This window comes from Botryllus schlosseri, chromosome 9, assembly GCF_051294905.1.
Source record: "Botryllus schlosseri isolate E-star chromosome 9, Bs_hap1, whole genome shotgun sequence".
Classification (NCBI taxonomy): Eukaryota; Metazoa; Chordata; class Ascidiacea; order Stolidobranchia; family Styelidae; genus Botryllus; species Botryllus schlosseri.
Window position 1 is genome coordinate 16,575,087 of NC_137244.1, and position 24,000 is coordinate 16,599,086.

At 40.6% G+C, this 24,000-nt stretch overlaps 2 protein-coding genes across 3 annotated transcripts; one reads left to right on the forward strand and one right to left on the reverse strand.

Moving 5' to 3' along the window:
* Positions 1-707: 707 nt before the first annotated feature.
* Positions 708-2,414, forward strand: LOC145446182 (meiosis 1 arrest protein-like). Its single transcript, XM_080324422.1, has one exon. It carries the CDS (start codon positions 811-813, stop codon positions 2,251-2,253), a length of 1,443 nt encoding a protein of 480 aa, XP_080180548.1. The 5' UTR covers positions 708-810; the 3' UTR covers positions 2,254-2,414.
* A 673-nt stretch (positions 2,415-3,087) lies between these two features.
* LOC145446178 (uncharacterized) lies at positions 3,088-22,721 on the reverse strand. 2 transcript variants are annotated; one of them, XM_080324417.1, is made up of 33 exons: positions 20,645-22,721; positions 19,189-19,291; positions 18,165-18,241; positions 17,898-17,989; positions 17,003-17,112; positions 15,758-15,872; positions 15,496-15,583; positions 15,224-15,436; positions 14,449-14,647; positions 14,194-14,359; positions 14,026-14,138; positions 13,583-13,716; positions 12,441-12,614; positions 11,314-11,447; positions 10,907-11,056; positions 9,769-10,848; positions 9,547-9,683; positions 9,153-9,301; positions 8,851-9,059; positions 8,358-8,541; positions 8,169-8,288; positions 7,810-7,964; positions 7,516-7,687; positions 7,228-7,383; positions 7,022-7,166; positions 6,833-6,942; positions 6,531-6,770; positions 6,036-6,212; positions 5,406-5,495; positions 5,113-5,334; positions 4,327-4,541; positions 3,885-4,074; positions 3,088-3,492 (listed from the first exon to the last, which is right to left on the reverse strand). In XM_080324417.1, the coding sequence occupies exons 1-33, from the start codon at positions 20,792-20,794 to the stop codon at positions 3,301-3,303; spliced, it is 5,961 nt and encodes a 1,986-aa protein (XP_080180543.1). In that variant the 5' UTR covers positions 20,795-22,721; the 3' UTR covers positions 3,088-3,300. The 2 variants fall into 2 exon arrangements, with proteins under 2 accessions (XP_080180543.1, XP_080180542.1); XM_080324416.1 differs by having other exon boundaries at positions 11,314-11,450.
* Positions 22,722-24,000: the final 1,279 nt, after the last annotated feature.

The following is a 24,000-nucleotide window of genomic DNA, read 5'->3' on the forward strand; positions in this document are numbered from 1 at the left end:
TTTCGCAGGTTTAACATGACCCAACAAACAAAAATTAGGCACTCTTGTCCTATACGATTCGTTGATGCACATTCAAAATAGGATTTTTTAATTTGCGTTAAGAGTTATTCAGTCACATTAGTTTTTTTCCATACATCCATGACATTGGAATGGTAACATATGTGCAAGGCTATACCGAAAATACTGTATAGTCATGAAGCCTGCAGTTTGGTTGTACTTTGTGCAGTTACGCTTGGTTTGCAAAGATGACTGAAACCACTCGCCTGTAGTTCTCACTTCTCAGAGCGCTACTTGAGAGGAATTAACTACCTGTATATTCATATTGCGAGCAAAAAGGTCGCGGTCATAGAACAGATCGCCGTTCCTGTCTAATCAAAAACATAACATCGCATATTTTTTCCGAGAAGTTTCGACGCTTGACCGCTTGCCAAGGCCAACAGCTGGGAAAAGTCGCAAGAAAATGCCGGTGCCTAAACAGTGACACCTGGCGTAGGAATATTCAAGACAGCACAAAACTCATAAATTGTAGGAAAGATTTATGCTGTTATAAATTACACTCATAATTGATGATCACAAAAAATCACAGCAGTTCATCATGTCGAATAGGGATCGAAATCCGTTATCCGTATTTTGCTTTTGATGTAAATCACTTAGCTAAATTATGACGTCATATTTTCAGATTTCTAGATTCCATCCTCACTGCGGAATGCGGATCTGCTATTTAGTTGTGCTGGTTCGGCAATACAGACAGGCCTAGCGGATGACATGATAGATTGATAGATAACCCCTAAGCAAACTGGGTAGAGAGAGATGACATCAGGATTTCAGTCACAACTTGGTGGAAAGGCATATGCGAGGGAAGCGTATAGCCGGCAATCTGCCCGCGCTCTCGTTATTGATTGCGTAAAATCAACTTCTGAGGATAGCATCGGAAACCTGACTGGATCCATCAAAGACTTCTTTTCTGTTGTATGTAGCCTTCGCGGTCCGAAGAGACTCCCAGCTGTATCTGTTTTGCTATCATGGAATAAGGCTGATGTACTCCTTCCCATGCAAAAAGTTGGAAAGCCTCTATACGGTAGAATTATATCATGCCTGGATCGAATCTCGAGCACACCTGAAATCGATCGCGTTGGTCAAACAACTTGTTCGCTGGAACAGACCCTGGTTCTTGCTGTCAACGATTTTCGAAAGTTCAAGGAACTTTCAGGTTTCAGCGAGCAGTTCGAAATCACCGTGTTTACTTACAAAACACCTCAAACTTTAGAATCGTTTGGGTCTACCATTACCAGTAACATCAACTCCGAGAATATCAAGCGCATCGAATACGTAAGTCTGGCTTCTATCGCTGATGGAATATTTCCGCATATTACTCCTGATGACGCGTTGTCAAGCCCAACTTCGGAAGATCACACAGAGTTATCTTGCATATGGAATATTCTCAAAATAGAACCCAGCTCTGTTTCAATCCAGTGTCACATGCGCAGCTGGTTGAAGGATGAAGGCTCAGATAGGGAACATCTACAATTAGAAGTTAATGATCTTCAGTTAAAATGTGATATGCAACAAACATACATCGTCCCAGATGAGTTCCCTTTCCGACACTCATATTTTGCTATCGACGAATTTTCTTTCACTGGAATCAGTGGGATGACTGGCAGGAGCCAGGCTCTCAACAAACCAGAAGCCATTCCCTTGTTACGTCTGCGCGCAAAAGCTTTAGTGAATCAAGATGGAGTTTGCGACTCGCTTGTTTTTGGAACGTCGGCTGTGCTGGTTCCTTCATCATGCTGGAGAATGGAGTGGGAGGAATTGGATAACAACCAAGATCGTTTCTGTGCATTGTGTAGAACATTACAAGAGCAGAAAAAGTGCATATTATGCCAGAACGTGACTCAGTACCAGAACAGACAAAGAAATACTGGTGCAGGCTATGCATCACAGCCAACGGGACTTTTCATAGTATTGGCCTCCAATACGTCTTCATTACTTTTGAAAGCAGTTGTTCCAAGAGAATTGTATATTCCCATCCGTGTAGATGCTCTTTCCGCAAAAGGCAACTGTCCCGCGTCTACTATGGAAGAAGTGCGGTCTGCCGTAGAGTCATTAGAGAAAACGGATGTTTACAATCCTCTGAACTACTCTTGCGGTCTATACGAAAGTTTAGATACACTGCTGTTGCCTAAGTCGACTACGAAGCTATCAAAGGGAAGTAAGCAATCATCTACTGCCCGAGTTTCCATATTTCCTTAATTACACACCTGTATTATGGTTTCTTGTTCCTTATCGATTGTTTGATCTTGTTGTTTTGCACCTGTCTTTTTAGCTTTATCTCAGTTACGCCAACAGATGTTGCAGGCATTTATGTACTGACACAATCACGCTTCGTGACTGACCAATAGATATCTTAAATTAATTCTCTGGAAGTATTTGTCGTCAGTTTCACGGAGATGACTGCTAAACTCCAGGTGAGACCTACATGTACATAACGCTATTGAGAGATATAGCCGACCCCAGAAGGGATTCCCAAACTATGGGTCACGTTAAGAATTTCGGGTGTCGCAGATGGTAGACCTATACACCAATTTCCCACGAAGTAGACCTAATACTGCACAGTGCACATATTATGGGACGTTCAGACGGATACTTAGGCAAACGCGTTCATCAGTAATTATTATATGCCATGCAATTACGTTTCGGGAGGTAGGCCTATCTTGTTTTGTTTAAATTTATTTTTGCCGACATCTTCAAAGTAAGCGAGATTCTCATTACATCAAGCCTGTGCAGTATTTTGATTCCACACTCTGAATAATATAAACCGTGGGGGATCGCTCAAACTTTGTAAAAATGGTCGCGAACAAAGAACTTCGGGTATCCCTAACTGGCCTATGTAGTTTCTACTTATACGGCAGCAAGACAGAGTATATTGTTTGTAATATACACTGCACTGGTACTGATACTTTGTAGAAACTGGAATTGAGACAAATTCCGCGTTATTTGACATAATATTAGCTACATAGTATCAGAAACCTTGTTAACATTCTGGGATCTTCCTCGCATAAAATATGAAGGAAAGACACGCCGTCATTTGCCTGTACCATTGATCCCGATGGATTTATAAAAAATAAAATTTACAAACAAACATCAAATTGGTCTAATTTCGCTATTGCTCTACATTCCTAAGGTATAAGTTATGCATATAGAATGTAGGTTGCTGTCCAAAATCATCCCGATAGTATGGTCACATTCAACTGTATCTGACGAAATGCAATTCTTTGATCGATACAACTTCCTCTATGATCACAGTTCCTCATCTTCTGATTCAGTGAGTGAACTGTCGCTGTCGGATGACTCGTCTTCGCCGAAGCGACTTTTGTGGTGATGGGATTTCGCGTTCTCTTCTTCCGGCAAGCGCAAAGTGGTGATTGCAGGTGAGTCTCTGCGTCCAATGACTATAACCTGCCCGTGCAAGGCAACGGTACAGCAAGCGAACTGGAAAATAAATTTGCACTGAATCCGATGTTCAATTAGCATGCCTAGTGCGCTGGGGCCAGGCGGTACATGGTAAACTATTCAATTTCTGCAACTGTACAAAGGACAGCGATACGGGCCCAAGAAAAAAGCAGCATCCCAAAATCCAAATTAATCCAGCTCAATTAACAATTGCAAGCATGGTCAGGGTCACGGTCAGTTTATGTCGTTCCCAATATAGACTGCGAAACAAATGCTCTTGGATTTTTTCCAATGGGCGCCAACTTACAAATATGATGATTCCACCACGTAAACGTAAACTGTATTCTTTACATGCGAGGGAGTAATTTATGTTGTTTTATAACCTGATATCTTTCATATGGGCAATGGTAGGCGTTCCTTGTATACTATACCTTGTAATCTGGTTCGAACACCATTAATAGCGACTCCCCATCCAAGTCCCACACCGATATGGAGTTCGCGAACAATATAGCTCGTTTTCCTTCCATCGTAATGAAGATGGTGGTCGGTTGGGAGTCATCTCCTTCCTGATTCTGCACACAGAGTCGTTGATATCCGGCGATACTTCTATGACTCTGACGTCTTAAATATATTTTCAATATGATCCGTGGGAATTCTATCAAAAATATTAGCTATCGAACGCGTTTTGTCACTTTCGGTAATCTGACCTGACAATTTTCCTAATACGAAATTACGAGCAATTACTTCCTCAAAATAATTCCAAGAATTTACCAAACGGAAGAACACAAACTATCGAGGCACTATGCAGACTATGTATAATAGTACAACTTACAAGTATTTACCACGTCACATAACTAACTCTGCGCAAGTTACTTGAATGGGTCCCAAATCTTGATGAATTTGTCCTCAGTCACAAACGCGATTCGCGACCCGTCGTCCGTCATGGCGACTGAACAGACTTTCGGTTCGTCCTGCCTCCTCCGAGCTACATTTCCGTCGCTCAAGTTCCACAATGTCAAATAGCTTGTGTGCGTGACGCTGTCGAAATTGTTGCACAGGAGAAACGAGCCGTTCGAGTTGATGACTGCCTGTGAAAATATGTAAAATTTCAATCCCAGATGTAGGGGCATATAGGAAAAGGCACTGGTTTTGTCTGATTTCAAAGACTACTCCCCGTAATTTCGACACCGTCCTATCTTTTCATTGTATCATAGTCTTGAGATGTTTTGAAAAGGTGAAATTATTCTTAAAACTGATACTAATAGCCTACTAATCATTACCAGCGCAACTCATTTAAGCGTATCCCATCTGTAATATCTCAAGGGATCCGTCTTTATGCAGATGAGGCCGCCTTGACAGGAGGATATGTGTGCGTTTGGAACTTTGATGCATGATGCGCCTTTTCAGGTTGCCTTATCAGTCTACTAAATTAAGTTGGACACGTCACCAGTCTCGTATAGTTTTTTATTTATTTATTAATTAACGGTTTATATCGAATAAGACAACGATTATTTTATTATTATTAATATAATTGATCACGACGTCCTTATCCGGTTTAAAACTTTTCGTATAGCACAAATATTATGCAGTTATACCTTTAAATATTCATATTATGTCATTGAGAAACCAAGAAGTTTCATTTCGACATGCTCGACAAACCTTATTCAATTGAAGTGTTGAGTTCTGATCGGTAAGAGTGTGAACGTGCTTTCCAGATCTCAGATCAAATACGATCATATGTCTTGCGTAATACGAGCACACAAGCGTGCTGTCGTCCGCGCTGATGATCATGTCATATATTGCTTTCTGCTGCTCCTCTCTGGATACTGCGCAGGTCTTCCAGCTAGTTTTGATCTTTTGGACTTTAGTTTCGGAGGTCTTCTATAAGCGTATTGTCGTTGAAGAAATTCTCTTTACTGCAGCTTTTATGGTGATGATATTACGATTCTTACCGGTCTGTTACCTCTTCGGCGTCTAGTTGATCTTTTTGGTTTTTCTTCAATCTGATACTGTGGGAACGAAGTACGGATTTCGTGCAGGACCTGTGGTCAAAGGTAAATCCAACAAATAATAATGTTTGTCATTTACGTGCCGTACCACGACTACAGCGAGAGCAGGGATACAGAAGAGCTTCATAAGTCGGTAATTTTGCCACACATTTATTTATTTGCAAATTTGAATGCATATAGTTTCGATAATTTGATTAAATAATCCTCAACTCCATCAGATGATAGTTTCGTTAAATAATTGCTAAAATACTGTCGTGAATTGTAGCCTTTTCATAAGTTTAAATCGGCTTTTAATATACTTCAGATTATAAAGCAGTATATTTAGGATAAGGGATACCCTTTCGCGATATTTTCCAGCTATTGAATTAGGGCATGATTCAAGTCAGATTATGCTGTGAGGTAGGCTTAGGCCTACTTGATTGTATGCACTGATTGTACTCCTATACATAACTGATGAAAGGAATTTATAATCACGATTGGTTTGTAATTCTCAAGTCCATGGTTTCCGAGATGCTCTATGAGTCCATATAATAAAGTGACCGCCCGGATAAGCCGAATGTGGGTTATACTTACTTCTCCCGTAACAATGCTCCATATGGTCAAGTATGTTCGGTCGTGTGAAGTTGCCATTAGTCTGTCCTCGTCAATTAAGTGGTAGTGATTTGGTGGGCAGATAGTTACACGGACTGGGTTAAGTTTTCGTTCGTATCTCCGAAGCAATAGATTGTATACGTATATCGTTTCGAACACCTGGAATATGTTTTCAGTAAAATGTACAGCACTTTTGATTGCCAACTCCAACTTTACAGCATGCAAATAAAACTGTTCAATGTGTTTATTTATCGTAGATATTGCGTATTCAAAGTATAGTTATGAATCTATAACTCACTGCACGAGTACATAACGTATACTGGTACTGATATTTGTAGGAGAAATCATAAATACAGGTAATCTGAGGAAACTGATCTTGTCCCAGATTAGCCCGATTTGGTCAACATTTCACACATCAATAAATGAATATCTGCTTTCAATTTATACAAAACTCGACCAAAAGTAAAGTCTACTCGCCTGATGTTTTAAAGACACCATCCCACGGTCGGAAAGAATAACAACCATGACATCCTTCACAACCACAATGTCGTTTTTATCCAAAAGTCCTCTTTCAATGATGACGGCTTTTCCGCGACATTTGCTTCTCGCCACATTCCAAATCGTGATCGGACTTCCCCCGGTGCCTTGCGCGACGACGTACTTATCGTGTTTTGGCATGTTGTACAATCTCGCGATTCCATCGACTTTCTTTCGAACCTACGCAGTGAACATGAAATATACAATGGCTTGGCATGATATAATGCGATAATAAATCATACCTGAGTCCGACTGTGGTCATGCTTGGTGATTTGGGCGGCAAGATTATGGATTCGGACGGCCCACTCCCTTTCTGCCACTGTCATGCAGTATTGCAAGTCCGTGCACACGCCTAGCGAGATAATATTAGTCTTTAAAGGTATCTGAATCTGTTGCAAGCTTGCCCAATCTGAAGCTCGAAAGTCATTCACCTCTAAACATCTTCTTTGGACTTTGAACCATGTGACGATGTCCATCGGTTTCCATATTCCATAATATCACTTCTTCCGCCCCGTGAGCGTTTGTGCTTATTCCAATCAGATGCGAGCCCAGTCGATTCACAAAGACATGGGTGACCTTGAAATATTCAGAAATCGATAATTGTATCGGCAATATTTTTGCAACTGATAACTCGTACATTATCTTCGATACAGGCCTTGAGCGCACGGACCAATCCGTAATTGATGGTATCGAATAGATAGTATTTCTGGATCTCGTGCATCTCCATTTTCCTTTCAAGGCAGCCGACAATGTAGTATTCTCTGGAAACCTCTACTTGGGTTACCCTTCCGCTCTGAAAAGAAAGGATCACGATCTATGTATGCATTTCTTCATATGTTTCGCTGGTTTGGATATTGTGCGGAGTTGACGGAAGTCATTTTAGTCTAAGTATGCTGAGCTCTAATCATGCAAATTCTCGTGTTACCTCGCAAAGAAGACTCCGCGCAACCTTCCCTCTTCTCACATTGACCACGATTGCTTCTGGAAAGTTTTTGTACCCGATTAGTATGTTCGTCGCGTGACAATTTCGGGCCATTTCCAAAGCCGGGCACTTCCCATTTTCGGGTAGAATGCTTATGGTTTTGTGGAAATCCATTCTGAAAACGAAATGAACGAATATGCGATATGGTTCCATGGAAAAATTCCTGAGCTATAGTATGAACGCCGGCCTAATAGGCAACCAATAAAATATATACAGTATATATATAATTGCATTTACTTGTCAAGATCCCAAACTCGGACCGTTGCTGAGAATTTGGAGGCCACCGCGAGAAGTTGACCATCCATAGCTACCGTGCAAAGTATTTCCTCAGATGAGTGGTATTCTTGTATGGACATTACATTAACTCCCTTTTGTATGTTCCAAATATTTATCTAAACGCATAGGAATGGTTTATTGCTCATTAACTATGTAATATTTTAGACTCTAATAACGAGATGACGACTCGTAACCGAGGATGAGGAGTCGCACAAATTTGCATGCGACTCTACTTTCGACTCTCGTAAAAATATGCCAAATTTAAATTTGAGACTCCGATTCCTACTCATGACTCAGTTTCAAAACAAATGAGTGATTACATGATTGTTTTCATGAGTGGAAGTGATGTGGTAGTTCCCCATGCACAGGCAGAGGTCAGTAATATCATCCCCAACGCCTCGGATTGTTCTTATAACACGCCGTTCAATGATGTCCCATATCTAAAAATTGTAAAATAACGTTAGCATACTGTGGATTGAGCGACTTTCTCGAAGCAGCATGCATCATACTTTTATTGTGGAATCCTTCGAAGCTGTCGCGATTCGTTGCCCGTCCGTGCAACATGCGATAGCAGTTATTTCATCTTCGTGCCCATGCAATGGGTCGTAGATGATCTGACTTCCCGCTATTAGGCAGGTGGTGGTTGGCATAAGATACTGTGATTTTGATCGACGAATGTGATAAAGGAGGACCCTATATGCAAAAGTATATGGATATAGTTTCTAGATATAGTGAAGACTACAAGTAGTCATCGTGCCACTTTGGTAGGATAGTTTGTGACCAAATCCTTCATTTGTGCTCCAATTCCAGTGAATGAACAACGTAGGTTATTATTTATTCAACATATCATATTTCCTTAGCTTACGTGCAAGAGAATATGAATATTTTGTGAGTCTGGTGAGTTTGGTACATAGAGTTGAAACTGGAGATTGGATTTTAGAGCACCCCTTGTATATTGGCTTACGATCCCCGGTTAAGCACCACTGCTTTAGTGGGACTAACCTTGCGTGTGGGTACTTCCTCGGATCCTCTGGCGCCAAGGGCACGTCTTTCTCGATGATATCATTCAGTCGACCAATCAGTTGCGATGGTAGTTGACTGGGGTCGTTGTTTAATATTTCGTACGAGAGAAATAACGACTCCAGTAGAAGGCGAATGTCCAGATCATCGCATTTCAGTAAGAGGACTTGATGAATCTCGTCAAGAAGAAACTATATCAAGGCAGGTAGAAATTCTATTGTTATCATGATGATCAACGGGCCAGCGAAACGCGCGCTACACGCAGTATTTGCAAAAACAGTAACCTCGATTGATGTTGTATTCAATTTCGCTTGGAGCCACTCGTAATCAAATAACATCTCAAATTTGATCTTTTCCAGGTCCTTGCATTGTGTTGAATGATAGATTGACTCGCTCAATCGCCTGCGATTTACTATCGTTTTTGAAGTTGGGGCTGAAATGATAAGGTTTATGTATATTTTGCCAACCAAATTTCTAGATAGTTCAGTTTCGGTTGTCCCATAATAATTATAACATCACAGCGTAATCTCAAACCTGAAGCCCAATATGATCGCCATAAAGACAACTGCAGTATCATTTATTATCGCATACTGAGCAATGTATTGCGCATGATATTAGATCAACCGAGCGAGGCTGACTAATGTACCAGAATGTGTCTATCTAAAACAAATTACTTACTGACGTTATGAGTTGACCAGTAAAGGGGTTGATGACAGTCATGTGTCTTTCCGCATCGACACGGCTCCGGACTATTCGAGAAATACGAGCTCATGATTCCATGATAAAATTGTACATCTTCTGGTGTGGACATATACCTGTTGCGGCCAACAAAGATATCATTAGAAACCCCCCTGGTCCACCAGAAACAATAGCCATAATGCATTATGCAGTTTGACTTACATGGCATATATGGCTTGCCAGTATGCAGCGTGCTGCCACTTGAGTGTCACCGTTCCGTCTGCGAAGCACGGCATTACCAAATCGCGTATATCTTCAATGAGTTGGTACCAATACGCATTAATTTCGAATGTAGACCGGCATCTTTCCGTGGCAGCGCTTAGATCAGGTTTCAGGGCAAGGCGTCGCATCACCCTCTTGGCACCGCGTTGGGTACGGGATGCTTGATGAGTAGCAACACCTCCAAAATTGTTGCCGATGTATCTTTTGTCGCGTGCAATGAGATCTATGATTTCCCGACTCGTCAATCCATTTCTTGAGCACGATAGGAAACACAACGCCGAACGGTAGAAAGTCCTTTCGTGTTTTCTTCCCAATACTGTAAGCATAATCTCAGCAGCGGTGTCCGGTGTCCAATTTTTCAAATGTTGCCGCATCAATTTGTCTTCAGAAAATGAATTCCACACCGAAGCTGTCTTGACGAGCATTTCCAGTTGCAGACATCGTGTTGCGTTGGTAACGTGCTCCAATAACCATTTCATTTGAGTTTTTGTGATGTTTCGACTAGCTTTTCCGAGAAATACCTGCATCAGCGAAGATGGATTTGACGTGTCCGCTCGATGGTATATCCCACTAAGTCCGTTCAAACGAGATTTCCCGATATTGACAATTTTACACATCTTCTGAAGGCTACTCGATATACCATCCATTTTGTGAGCGATCGATAACTCATCATTGCAACTTAACTGATCATTGACAGGCAAGGACAGCACTAGTTTGACGGATTTCGGAAGGGGATTCGGTATCCAGTTTGCGATGTTGTTTTCCTTAGCGTGATTCATAGCAGAAATAATATTATCAATGAAAATGTAAACTTCCGTGTCAAATTTCGTGACTTCTTTCAAGACACTGACGAATTGCTCGGCTACGTGCTGAATCGGCCCGCTTGTGAGCTCCGGTGGATGACTGTTGTGGTTTTTAACGCTCTGAGTTCGTAATATCATCGCGACTTCCCGTAACTGATTGCATATGCTGAGTATGAGATCTTTGATAAAATTCGATTCTCCCGTGACGCCGACACTTCTATAACCATAGTAAATGTTTTATTTAGGCAGGGTTCAGATGTTTAATAGGAACTGACCGATATATTACAATAGCTTGTCTTTCTTTCCTTCGAAAACTGTTTGGAAGACTTGGTGTTTCGTCACGCCACTCAACTGCTTTAGATGCCGCTATCCCCATTATGCTTGACAATCCGCATCCCTTTTCTCCCATCAATGCTAAAGGAATTCTAAAAACCGAAAATCAATAATTTTCAAAGGAGTTCAGAGTTTGCGCAGTCGCGTATGAGTCACGAGAGAATTCTGTTTCTACCAAATATTTTCAATTGTAAATATTTTCATCGTATTCATTGCTGAATATTTTTGCATGGTCAATATTTTCGCCTCCCTATACCAGAACAACCATGCGGGCCTGATGGGCTTTACCAGCAGCGAAAAAGAATATATCGTTTATAAATGTGTCTCATCTCTGGTATGTACATTGTACCTGTCCCATTCCGAGAGAATGTACTTCCTAATCTCGCGCAATATTTGTTCCCTGCCAACGAACCCTTGACACGACCGCTGCATGAAGCGTAATTGGTGAGCAGTTATTTGTTGCATCGACTTTGAATCACTCTCCTCCTAAATATGAAATGATTCGTAATTCTTAGTAGGCATGGGCCTAGTTGCAAGAATGAATATATGGCAACGGATTCCCAATGGCAAACAAAATACATTTCCGCGTATTGAAATCTTCGCAGAAATATCATTCAAAGTCCACACTATAAGTATCCATTGACTATGTACCAGTAGCACCTTCTCCCATAAGCACATACGCATTGCAACATAGTGTTGAACCTCTTTTGGCAAATGAATCTTGAAACCCAAGCTGATTTTTCCAGGACCTATATAACTATATAATGTATAGTAGGGGTATAGGGAATAGGAAATACGAAAAATAGAGAATATAGATTACGAAATCTCAAAGTTGAAACGAATTGATATCATGCAGTCGTGAGATATATGGCTGACGAGTAATGTAAACCTAAATCTGTATTCGAATTCAATTTAAATCACACAAAAGGTATGGTTATACTGAGCACCGAGCACCAATGACCAGTCTTTAGAATAGAGATAGACACTTTGCTATTAGATTACTCTAGCCTGACACTAGGTAACGACAACGTCAGTTGTAAGCTCCGATCACTTCGTTTGAGGTCGATATATTTTTGAGAAAACAATGGAGATGCAGTAAAACGCACAATAATCGAATGAATGATTGGTCGTTCTCGCAAGTCACACGCACACCAACCTTTTGTGAACAATCCCAACATGTTCAAGATTTTTATCGATATCAATTACTTGATGATTTGAAATTGACTCGTAAACTTTGCTCCGAGTCACGAGTCAATCCGCATTTCTGAAACGCCGAGTCAAGTCAAGTCATTTTCGCAAAATGACTCGAGTCACGTCAAGCCATACGCAAAAGGTAACTCGAGTCATCCCAATACTGAGCCAATCTAAAGGTTTCGCTCGGTCCAAATTGACGCTAAGTGTATCCAGACAAATCAACTAACGTTCGAAACTAAATGCATAGAATAAGGATTTTTCCAATGAACAAATTCCACGTACCTCGTGCTTTTCCCAATGCCGCCGGATCTGATTGGAAATCATATTGGTCGCGTCGGACTTGAATTTCTCCAAATATTTCGAGTTACTGTCTCTCAATTTCGGATCTTTGCCTTGTGCAAGGCGCTCGATTTCTGGACTGGTCATGTGGTAGATCCGCGTGTTGTTATATCCGATCTGCCAATGAAAAATGTCATTGAGCTTCAATCAACTTTGCCGGAAAGGATTTTCCATGTTATAATATCTAACCCAGGGGTGGGCAAACTACGGCCCACGGGCCGCAACACCGCTTTGTGCGGCCCACGAAAGGCTCTGGAAACGTAATATAATATTGATAAAATGCGTATCTAAAATCTAATTATTGCAGCGACTCGATTAAACTTTTTCTTATTATATTTCACCACGATAATGATATGTTATATTCATATTGTCTCGTCTAATTTCCTTTCATTGCTGGCGCGATATCCCGACCCCAAGGCCCACGCATTTTAAAAAGGTTTCGCTTCAACTGCCAAACATCACAGAAAGTCAAAACGGGAATGATTTTCGGATCACGAGTGTAATTTTACATTGGTCAATCCAGCAAGTTTATTACTGTCAGTGCTGCACTTGGAAAAACCGATTCGCGCGTGTGTTAGGTAGATTCGTTCTCTATACGTGTAGAAGTCTTTATATTTATAAAATCTGTATATTTTAGTGGGAGAGTATATATTTGAAGCTAACATGCTTACGAGGCTGTCAGCATTCTTTGTCCTGGAGTTCCACCAAAAGTAGAATCAGCAAATCTATAAAGAGATCATTACTAACAGATTCAACTCTCCATCCTGTCCAAAGAATCGGGAGAACCGACTTTCTTCCTTAGTTTTGAAAATATAGAGTTATTGAGGTTGACCAGCTTATGAAATCTCGCCAATACGTGTATATACGGTGTCATCAAATCAATGGTTGGTTGGATAATATTTCCATATCATTGTATACTTATATAGTAATGATAATAAAATACAAATATTGCGTTTTGGTTTACTATCCCAATTTTATATAGTGCGGCCTGCGAATGGATTAAGATGTTGGTTGCGACCCGCGAGCTGAAAAGTTTGACCACCCCTGAATATATTCAAACCCATAACCTAGTTATTATTAATTACCTTATCTCGCATTTGAACGAATTTGCGACTCTCCCCTGTCGACCCGTGTTTGTCCACTACACGATAGAAGCATAAAAATTCATTTCTCGGATCAGATGACAGTTCAAACGCAAGAGATGTGTCGCTTGTCGTGTCTGAAATGTATAAGTGCAACATACGGTGAATTGGAAATGTGTATAGGATTGATACGCAATCGCTGCTCAATGTGCTGGACCAAAAGCTAGAAATTGACATACACAGCACTAGTACTAGTACGTATAAGCTATAAACTCACAACACTGTATTATTGTGCAATATGTGCATTGTGCATACACGACATGATATGTGTATCGCTGGAAATCGGTGATAATTCCATACGATTTGCAGAGGTATTTTGTATTGTTATTGGATAACGGTAACACAAATCTAAGAAGACGTTATGTTTTAAACAATTGGTTTTATACCTGACCGTAAATTGGCATTCTTCCATTCTCTGACAACCGGGTCGTAGTGGATGACCTTAACATAATTCAGGAATATGTCGATCAAGTATTTATCGTCAGTGGGATTTCGATTTCTGAAATGCACGTATTGTCAACATTGGAAATAACCAGTTTCAGAAAGGACCTTACTGTTCCTCCATAATGAAATGTTGGGGCACTGCATTGGTGTCCAGCTTGTAATAATTCTTCAAGGATTTCAATGCTTTGTTGCATGATTGGATTCTTTTTCTTAGGATATGAATTTCATCTTCATTCATAGACTCATCGTTCCCTGCAATCGTTGCTCCCTCGTAATCTATTGAAAAATACAATTTAATTAATGCTGATGAAACATGTAGACCAGAGGCCAAGTTTGACAGAAATATATAGTAATTGATATCTTACTTCCAAACTCTTCTTCCTGTTTGTAATCATATTCTCCGGCGGGTGAGCCTTCACTGGTTTGGCGGAGTTGTTTGATCGCTGCCTCACAAGCCAAAATTTCAAGTACAGGTTTATGCATCAGTCTTTGCATTATATCTGCCGGTACGATATGAGGCAGGGTTGTATACTGTGCGTAAGTGTCGTCGTTGGAAAGTAAAACCTGTATTGTAAGCATTGATACTAATTGGAACAATTGTAAGGGCAGATGAAATTCATAATCGCCGTTCCTTTCAAGTTACAAGTCACGCGATTTGGCATTAGCAGGACTGCGATTACGTGATTGGTTGCACATGCACATAACAATAACGATCGACTGGTTAGCAAACTATGACCGCTATAGAAGAGATTTGCTGGCTTATGGTAAATCTCCGATTTAGAGAGAGAGAGAGAGAGACTTGGATATGTTGAATGTATCTGCTTGGTCAGTGATGTATACTCTTTATGTCAAAAACGTGCATAAATACTTGGTATTGGATTGCAGTATTACGGCACTTGGCACCGACATCAAAGTACGAAATACGTCTGTTGGGCTGGTACAGGCTCATTTCATTGCTTGCTAACTAGCCGATCGTTGCTATGCACATGACACAGTCAGTCACGTGGCCTAAGCCCTGAAAATAGCCTACTAAATGCAAAACTGGGCAGAAGTATGATTCCATAACTGAAATCATATAAATTATTGCTTAGCAGTCAGATTATGCATACAAACGTCGTCCGTGAATAAAAAAAATGTTACCAAAAATGACGTTCCCGCGCTTCTTTCCACAGAATCTCTTATCCTCAGTTGTGAAAGTAGTTTTCGCCTGGGAGAACCATCCAGAAATAGGTCTACCATTTCTAGTCGAAGTCCTAGACTGCCTGCCAAGGTGACAAGTCTCGGGAATATGTCCGTGATCAGAACGCGCCTCTCACGAATCATAGTCGGGTCGCTCGATACATATATTTTCACCTGGAAAAAGTAATTTATTATTTATATACAGTTACACTGGAACGATGTCATTTTCGTACCGTTTTGTTGTAATCTGGAATATCCGCGTTGACATCCCAGAGGTATGCAAGAGGGTGGTTTTGGAGACATTCGAGACTTCTCATCTCCCTTGTTAATAAATATGTTAGTGATAGCGGTAAGATTTGAAAATTCTGAGACATGATTGAATTCGCTATACGTCACCAAGCTCAAGTTATAGATTGCATTTGAATTGCATGGACTCGAACTTAACTGACATTTGGTCACGAATAGCGAATTCCATCCTTCGTGACTGTTTCATACCTTGGAGAGCGGCGTTGTTTCGTTGACCATAACCTTCTATCCCTGGTGATGCGATGCTCGCAATCAACATTGTCATCATCACTTTCTGAGTCGCTTCTCCAATCAACAAATATGCCTGAATTTCAACACTAGACTTATATAGACTTCGATGATTATGTCACTGAGAACCTACATATCCTCTACATTTCAAATGGCCCACCATCATATGAAGGATGCATAAGCCAACGTCACCATAGTTGTTCTAGGAGCGGTCTAAACCATGCGACTCTGACACTATATCAATGTATGTACAGTACACCTTATTGCCATACAATATGCAATTCATACATGCATACTACAATACACACTATAGATACGTATTCACAGATGGGTGCCTGATTTCAAGACTATTGCAAGTCGTTTCGACACCGTTCGATATTTTCATTGTGTCTCAGTCTTGCGGTGTTTTGAAATTATAAAATTATAAATATTCTGATACTGATGCGTAACGTATTTTGGTATGTTGTATCATTCACAGTTGCTTGGAAGACCTACTTATTGAAGGTTCACTGAACTTATTTCGTCATTACCGGCGAAACAGTCTTTACGTATATTTGCCGTCTTTTGTCCTTTCCCTTCCGAGTAATGCTTATGTCAAGAGACAATTTACACATGTTGCGGGGATAAGGCTGTAGTACGCCATGTCATACACCATTCTTTTGGCAATGGCGCTAACGAAAACTTAATTCTCTATATGCCAAATCCTTTTACAGGTGCCTATAGTTACACGCATCTTATAATGCAGTAGTTTTGAGATCCATAACTATAATAAACTTTTGAAAGTTTCGAATGCGGCGTGAATATAATTTAAATGTTTATATGAATTTTCGTTCTTCAAAGCTCCACGGTGCACATCTGATATCAATCTCACTGAACTTAATGACGATGCCACCGGTACACATGGTGCTAACGATGTTGTTGTAATATAGGCCTACTCTTATTGGGTTATCTGTATTCTGGTTCCCTGATACCCCATCTGGGTACATCCACTTTACTTGCTAGCGGAGATGACATAGCCGGTCGATTAAGGGGCCTGAACTGATCAGTTCGAATTGAAACTCAGTTTTGAATCGAAAATAATTCATTTCTGGTATTCTGCAATGTTTTGCAAACTGTGCTAGTTTACAAATGAACTACCACGAAAATTTGAAAAAGACTTGCGTCAATCTTTACGAACGGCGTAATGTTAACGAGAAATGCGTGTACCCGGTGTGACTGGTCTTTTCGACAGCTCTGCAATGCTGCTGTCGTCGGAACTGGATGCTCTTTCGCCGTCTTCCACAAATATTGTCGGCAGCATTGGAATGGTGCTGGCGCTAAATCGAAATCGTATCTTGATTAATTAATTCTCACGGCGGCTGCTATCTGGATTTCATAACGAAATATCCGTTCGGTTGCTATGTTAAAATTTCAATAATCACAGCTTACACATAATATTACGACCGTATATCAAATATCATTTGATGATGTTCAGTATGCCTCTCAGCCATGAATTAGATCTACGCCCAGAATTTTCAAGCCAAGGCACAACACGATCACATTTATGCTCGTATACGTGGCAATTAGCGGTTGGTGATCATAAACATAATGTGTTGAAAACCACTCGGCATGCGACGCGGGGTTATAAGTGTGGAGTGCAAGTTGTTTGTGAAATAAACCTAAAACTGAATCAAAATGTGTATTAATAATTCGTTCGAAGAATCAATCAATAATAATAATATTCAGCTGATATAGAACAAATCTTCGCCAAAGCGATTGAAATTCAACAAGGAATAGATCGGTATGCTGGAATCTGACATGTAAATGATACGAATACATATTTGACGAGATGAATTGAGGTTCATGTCGAGTTCAAAGAAAATTCATTTCTAACTAGGTATGAAATCAGTTGTCGAATCGAACTTATAAACTAGAAACCCAGGCAGACTGTACGATCTAGCAATAGGATCAACATCGATAGCGGACAGATGTGATGAGTTTATGGGTGAACCCGCCAGGTAACCTCCGTAACCTTCCCGATCAGAAATGTAATATATATTTTAAGCAACCCATTTTCATCACTATGTTCTATTTATTATTTTTGTATGTAAATATTATGTACCTTGTAGGTACGACACCATTGTCGATGTCATTCCGATTGTGTACTCTGTAGTGATGAACGAGACCGCCGCGCTTTCGACCCGAAAACAATACCTGTGTTGAGAGGGGGTAGCAAGATTTATTTGATGTGACGAATCAGGGTGTTTGATATTATGAAATCCGTATGGCAAGACCACCAATCCTTCTGTTAGTCAAACACGTTTGAACTGATATTTTGACATACTGGGGAGTTGAAAAGAACATGCCCTTTGTTCTGTATGTGATTTACCTCGCTTCTTGGGACTTTCGACGCCACGCCCGGCATGTTCAAATCACCATCATGGTTTCGTTCCGAGCCGGATGCCTCTGTAAGAGATAGGGTCCCTTGAAAAATGCTGATAATTCCATATTTATACGGAACAATTTGCATGAAAATTACTGTAAATTTATAGAATATTAATGTGTATATACGCATTTGATCCTTTGAATATGGTCAGAAATTTGTAATTTATCATAGCTCCGTTGAATTTAATTGTATAAAGTCAATTCAGGACTATTTTCTTCTCTTCGTGCCTTTTTGCCTTCATTTACATTTTGGTAATGGTAACGGTCATTTAAATGCTCAAATGCTCAACTTATTGTCAATGCATCAGAATCGACCGACCGATCACTAACAGGCATTGGCCCCATTTCTTTCTAAATTATACTCATTGATTCGTTGCTGATACTTTAGCTGATTCAGTTCGCCCCATGCTCGACGCAATGATAAAGATTTGTATTGCTGAAATGCCCCACACGCTGTTCTTTCATGCGTAGGCCTACTAAGCGTCATGTTATTACATGAGCAGTGCGCACGCGCCGTCGTGGATGTATTCAAAGCGCTCAAACCTTCTTTCATCCGGCGATTGTTTGATGCGTATTTTCGAAAGCTAATCCGCTCTAACACTATATATTCCTGACAGCATTATAGTAAATCTCCATGGTAACAGTGTTGACTCAGCTGATACTTTGTGACTTAACGAGATAAAAATGGCGACTAATATCGATTTTCTTCCCGAATGACATGCCCGCCTACATATGTATTTTTATAACATCCAGTATAACCAAACTGCGGGTAGAATCTCCTTCCAAGATGAAGATTATTTTAACAAGTAATTGATCTGTCACCTGTAGGAGATTACTTGAAAGGTTTAATCCGCGGAATATTAGATATAACACGAGTCAAAAACCTTCCGTAAAATAATCCGTACGCGGCTGTAGTACCAATATAATTAAAGCTGTTGAGCCTATCCTTCGAAGTATTTTCTTCCTACCTGAAATATCTCTGAGTATCGAGGGTCGTTCCTTGATGCTTCCCAATCTTCCTCTCAAGTGATTGACGACACGCCGATTGTTTGCGACGCTGAGCCTGCGATTCTATCGCATAAGGAATGTTACACTTGCACAATCTCGGCCGGCTAAAGCTACTTGTTTAGTAGTAAGCAATACAAACAACGTACACGGACACAATGCCCGATATGTATCGCTATAAATTCAGCGATTCAACATGGAGACTGGATGTATCATACCGAAACGACAGCGATCGTTACGTGGCGTCGAAATGACAACAGAATTTGACAGATGAGCTGTTCTCTGTTTGACAGTTTCCTCTCGATGGAAACGTCACAGATTACTTGAAATGTATCGCTTCACATCAAACACTTGCCTTATTCACTTTCCTTGTACTCATGGCGAGCAGAACGCCGTGAGTATATGGATTTCAGCTATTACGGCAGACAAGTTCATCACGAAATTCCACGCGGTAATTAAGAATTTATTGAGGTACTCGAGGGGCGTCAAAATTTCGTGCTCTAGTCGATTTGAACCATGTACCGGGTTGCATGTAAAACAAATGTTTTTTTTTTCAAGTTGTATAATTGTTCCTTAATTGTGTAAATACTTTTCAAAAGCATGTTGTATGAGCCTACGGGCGATTATCGCCCGATATAGCCGACGTATACGATATGGAATGGTAGCAACCCTCAAAATTGTCGGTGCAACAGCTACAGTACGTGGACATTTCGTCAAAGGATCTGTTTTACCCTATATTTTTAATTGTGAATGTCACTCCACTATGACGTCACAATAAAACATGTTTTTGTTTAAATGCAACCCTACGTACAATGCACATTGTACATGTAATTTCCCTCACATCTTTCCATTGCAAAATTACGTCCGGATTTATGCCGGAAATATCGAACGCATTTGAGATTTGAATTGTTCAATCCTAAGTGAGTCGAAATTGGATATACAATAAAATCATTTAAGGATTGATGGCCGGGGCTGAATTGAGAAAGAGATCAATTTTCTTGGAATATTTACCGACGAAGGACCTGTACGGGTACTAAATACGCAATTTTGTATTTAGGTATACCAAACCGTGGTACCGGTTATGTCACAAGATAAATGTGACGGGTTTGAACTTGATCATGGTTTCGACAAAGAAATCAGAAAACAAGTAGCCTCCAATTCCCAACACACGAAAATAGAATTGCGGTAAAGAAGAAATATTTCAATTCTGTTTTTAAATCCAAAGCTCTGCACGACTTCCTAAACTAGTATTCGAATTGAAATATTGTTGGGAAAGCACCTAGAATCTGAAGGAATATCAGTCAGCGACTTTTCCATTTTGATGTAAAGAAACAGAACATGGAGGATATGGCTAAGAAAATCCATTACTATAAAAAATGCAGTAGGCTACCGCCATATTGCCTTAGTGACGATGCTTACCTGGACCGGTCCTGGTCCGCGCAAATAAGGGCTGTCGTCCGGGTCGTCTCGCTCTATTGATCCCTTGTAAAACACCAACTTTGGGAAAACAGACGACCTTCTTCTTGATCCGTCGTGCAGCGACCTTTTTTGGTCCGCGGACAGCAACATGCCGGTCCCAAGACGAACAATTATAACACCGACCCGGCTCAACCTCTCGTCATAAATATAGTTCAACTGATCTACCCGAATGATCGATTATTTTAACAAGGGTGAGACAAAAGCATGTCACTTAGGTGAGAAAGATATCTTCCCTCTTTATGTATATATATGCTTTTATGTAACAATAGACGGACTCGTGGCGACATCATGCCTTTGTTGAGTATGTTGATTAGTCATATATATCTTCCACTTTGACAAGCATGTGCTGACGACCGTATTTAAAATCTTACAAATTCCTTTGTTCCGGACAAACTATACACAGGAGCTGAGAATGGCCATTGATTCGCAGTGACCAGTTTCCTGACAATGACCAGTTTCGTAAAAAGGCCCAATCCTCCCTCCAATTATTCTACCCATTTATCGGAAATCGCCACGTCTCACCATAGATAACTTTTTTCGCCTAGATCCACACATATATTTACCGTTCGTGCGAAATTTTCAATAAATCACAGATCACGGCTATTAGATTGTATTTCTTGGTCTTCTGTGATATAATGTCGCAATATACCTTGCATAGCCTATCTGCTGGTCCAATGTGACAATCTATACAAAATTTGCGGTACTCCTAATCCTTATTACAGTAGGCTTACCACAGAAAGGGGAATGTTGCGGTGCTATTTTATTTCCCGTGGTCACTGTGGAGAGAGGTTATAGAGGTCACCAGTTTAGATAATATCTATATTCTATGGCTATGATATATTCCACATCTATGACCATTTATTTTAGTTTAGAGTTTAGACGCACATGATGCTCCCATACTATATGTGCTGACGTCGGGCGGGCCATCTGTTCATTTGCGTCGTTATGAGAATATAGCTGGAAGAACCACTACAGTAAACCCTATTCGAAATATCTGGCATGTATTCTTCACTTTTGCACTTTCTCGACGCGGTCAAGGCATCAGAGAATGAATTATAGATATTTGTCAGTCAATATTGAATGAACCGTGTTTGTTTGTTTGTGGCATTCATGGTTTTTGTCGACTGCAATGGTCATTTAAACCAGGCCGATATTTCGTATTTTTTGATGCCATAGCCGCCGACTTGTAGCACTGCCCGCACTTCCAAGCTTTTAAAGACACCCATAACGCTGATGAGATGGCTAGGAGGAGCCTAGATAAACCTCCAGCAGTAGGAATTCTGGAGTCGTAGTGGTATGATCCACAGCTACAACACCAATAGGTTGTGGGTTGAGTCCGACCGAGGTCGACTCCAGAATGAACTGTGTCTTACGATACTAAGGCGGTTCAGGTACAGTAATTATATAAACATGTATGGTATCCATATAACAACGACGACTGGAAAAATATTGGTACCAGTAACAAGCTGACGCACAATTATACCTGACTGAACGCCACCTTGTTGAGTGCTAGTATTACCGCTAGGGTTACCGCTAGGGTTGCATTTAAAACAAACGTTGTTGTAAAATTATGCCATAATCGTGTAAATAGGCTACTTTCCAAAAAACACGTTGTATGAGCCTACGGACAATTACCACCAGATATAACCTACGTATATCGATATGGGATGGTTGGAACTCTAAAAATAGTCGGTTCAACATTAATTTACAGATATTTCGTCAAATGAGCTATATTTACCCTATATTTTCAATTGTCAATGTCAATCCACTATGGCGTCACAATTGAATATTCGTGACGTCATAGCTTAAAAAAAACAATAAAAAAATGTTTTAAATTAGGGCCTTGTCTTAAACGTGTTTGTTTTAAATTGATTTTTGTTTTGAATGCAGCCCTAATTACCGGTAATTACTACGGTAAATATAAACCCTGTCAGTTGTCGTTATGCACAGTTTCCTAATAATATCGGCTGACAACTAAGCAACATACATAGTTCGCAAAGGGTTAAAACGCGATGACGCGTCAGTAGTTATATAGATCGCTCGTGAGGTGGCAGGGGTTCTTATGGGCGGGGTGGCGATTCGCCTGGAAACCCGGGGTGGCGATTCGCCTCTTATCTCTTATGGCGGGGCCGCGATTCGCCATGTGTTCTTATGGGTGCGGTCGTGATTCGCCTTTTCGGGTATAGGGCGTGGTCGTGATTCGCCGTGAAAACTCGGGGTCGTGACTCGCCTTTTTTGCTATAGGCGGTGGCGGCGATTCGCCTGTCGTGTATTCTTACGGGATCTCTGGTGATTTACCATGTGTTCTTACGGGAGTGGCGGTGATTCGCACTTTCGAGTATAGCCATCTCTCGCGCGGTGTTGAATATGTACGAGTCACCAACAATAACCGCACAAACGGAAACGTGGCTTGTTGTGAGGATTAAGCAGTGCGTGCCACAGACGGCGATTCGAATATCGACAATAGTCGCGTTCGCAAACTAACACTTCAAAAAGATGTGAAATATTTGTAAAATCCTACGATCGCTCACAAGATACCACTTCCGGCATATCAATCTATCACTCAATACACAACCGAAGTTGAATTGTAATTGAATGCATAAATTTATCACCTCGACATCAAAATTCGAAAACAACAACTTGATGATTTATGTTCTCACTCTAATTTCATGATAAGTGTAATAAGTGCCGAATAACAGATACACCACCGGCGAGACTTGAATACCAACAAATTGTCACTTATTTCTATTCTAGCCGTAATCCTTTGTGAAGTTAACGCTTATTCAAAAAGGTGTGAAATATTTGCAAAACCCCGCGATCACTGACAAGATAATGTCTCGGACATAACCATCTTTCACGACTTGGTGTCATAACCATACCGATCGCTCACGCGATGAAATTTTAGTAATCAGTTTGTCACAGAACTTGATTTCGCTGGTAAGATTTAACAAGTAACGACTAACAGAACCGCCAATGTCGATAACTTGAATGGCGACAAATTGTCACTTATTGCTGCTCTAACCCTAATCCTTTGTGAAGTGAACGCTTATTCAAAAGGGTGTGATATCATTTTAAAATCCAACGACCACTCACCGGATAATGCTTCAGACATAGCAATCCCTCATACCCGCTCACAAGGTAATATTTCGGTAATTAGTTTGTCCCAGAGCCGTCGCAGACGGTGATTCGAAAACCAACAATTTGTCACTTTCCCGCGATCGCTATACGTTTCACGCCTCCCGAATAGTGGCTGACTTTAGTTGCGTGATAAGATCCATGAAAATATTCAATCAATG

What these genes read in the sequence shown, in the direction of transcription:
- LOC145446182 (XM_080324422.1), top strand. Translation starts at nt 811, where the DNA reads ATGACATCAGGATTTCAGTCACAACTTGGTGGAAAGGCATATGCGAGG.
- LOC145446178 (XM_080324416.1), bottom strand. Translation starts at nt 20,794, where the DNA reads ATGTTGCTGTCCGCGGACCAAAAAAGGTCGCTGCACGACGGATCAAGA. An exon ending in CGAAAGTCCCAAGAAGCGAG is followed by an intron (nt 17,990 to 18,164) that starts GTAAATCACATA and finishes CTCTCAACACAG; the next exon opens with GTATTGTTTTCGGGTCGAAA. An exon ending in CGAGTTTGGGATCTTGACAA is followed by an intron (nt 7,688 to 7,809) that starts GTAAATGCAATT and finishes TTTCGTTTTCAG; the next exon opens with AATGGATTTCCACAAAACCA.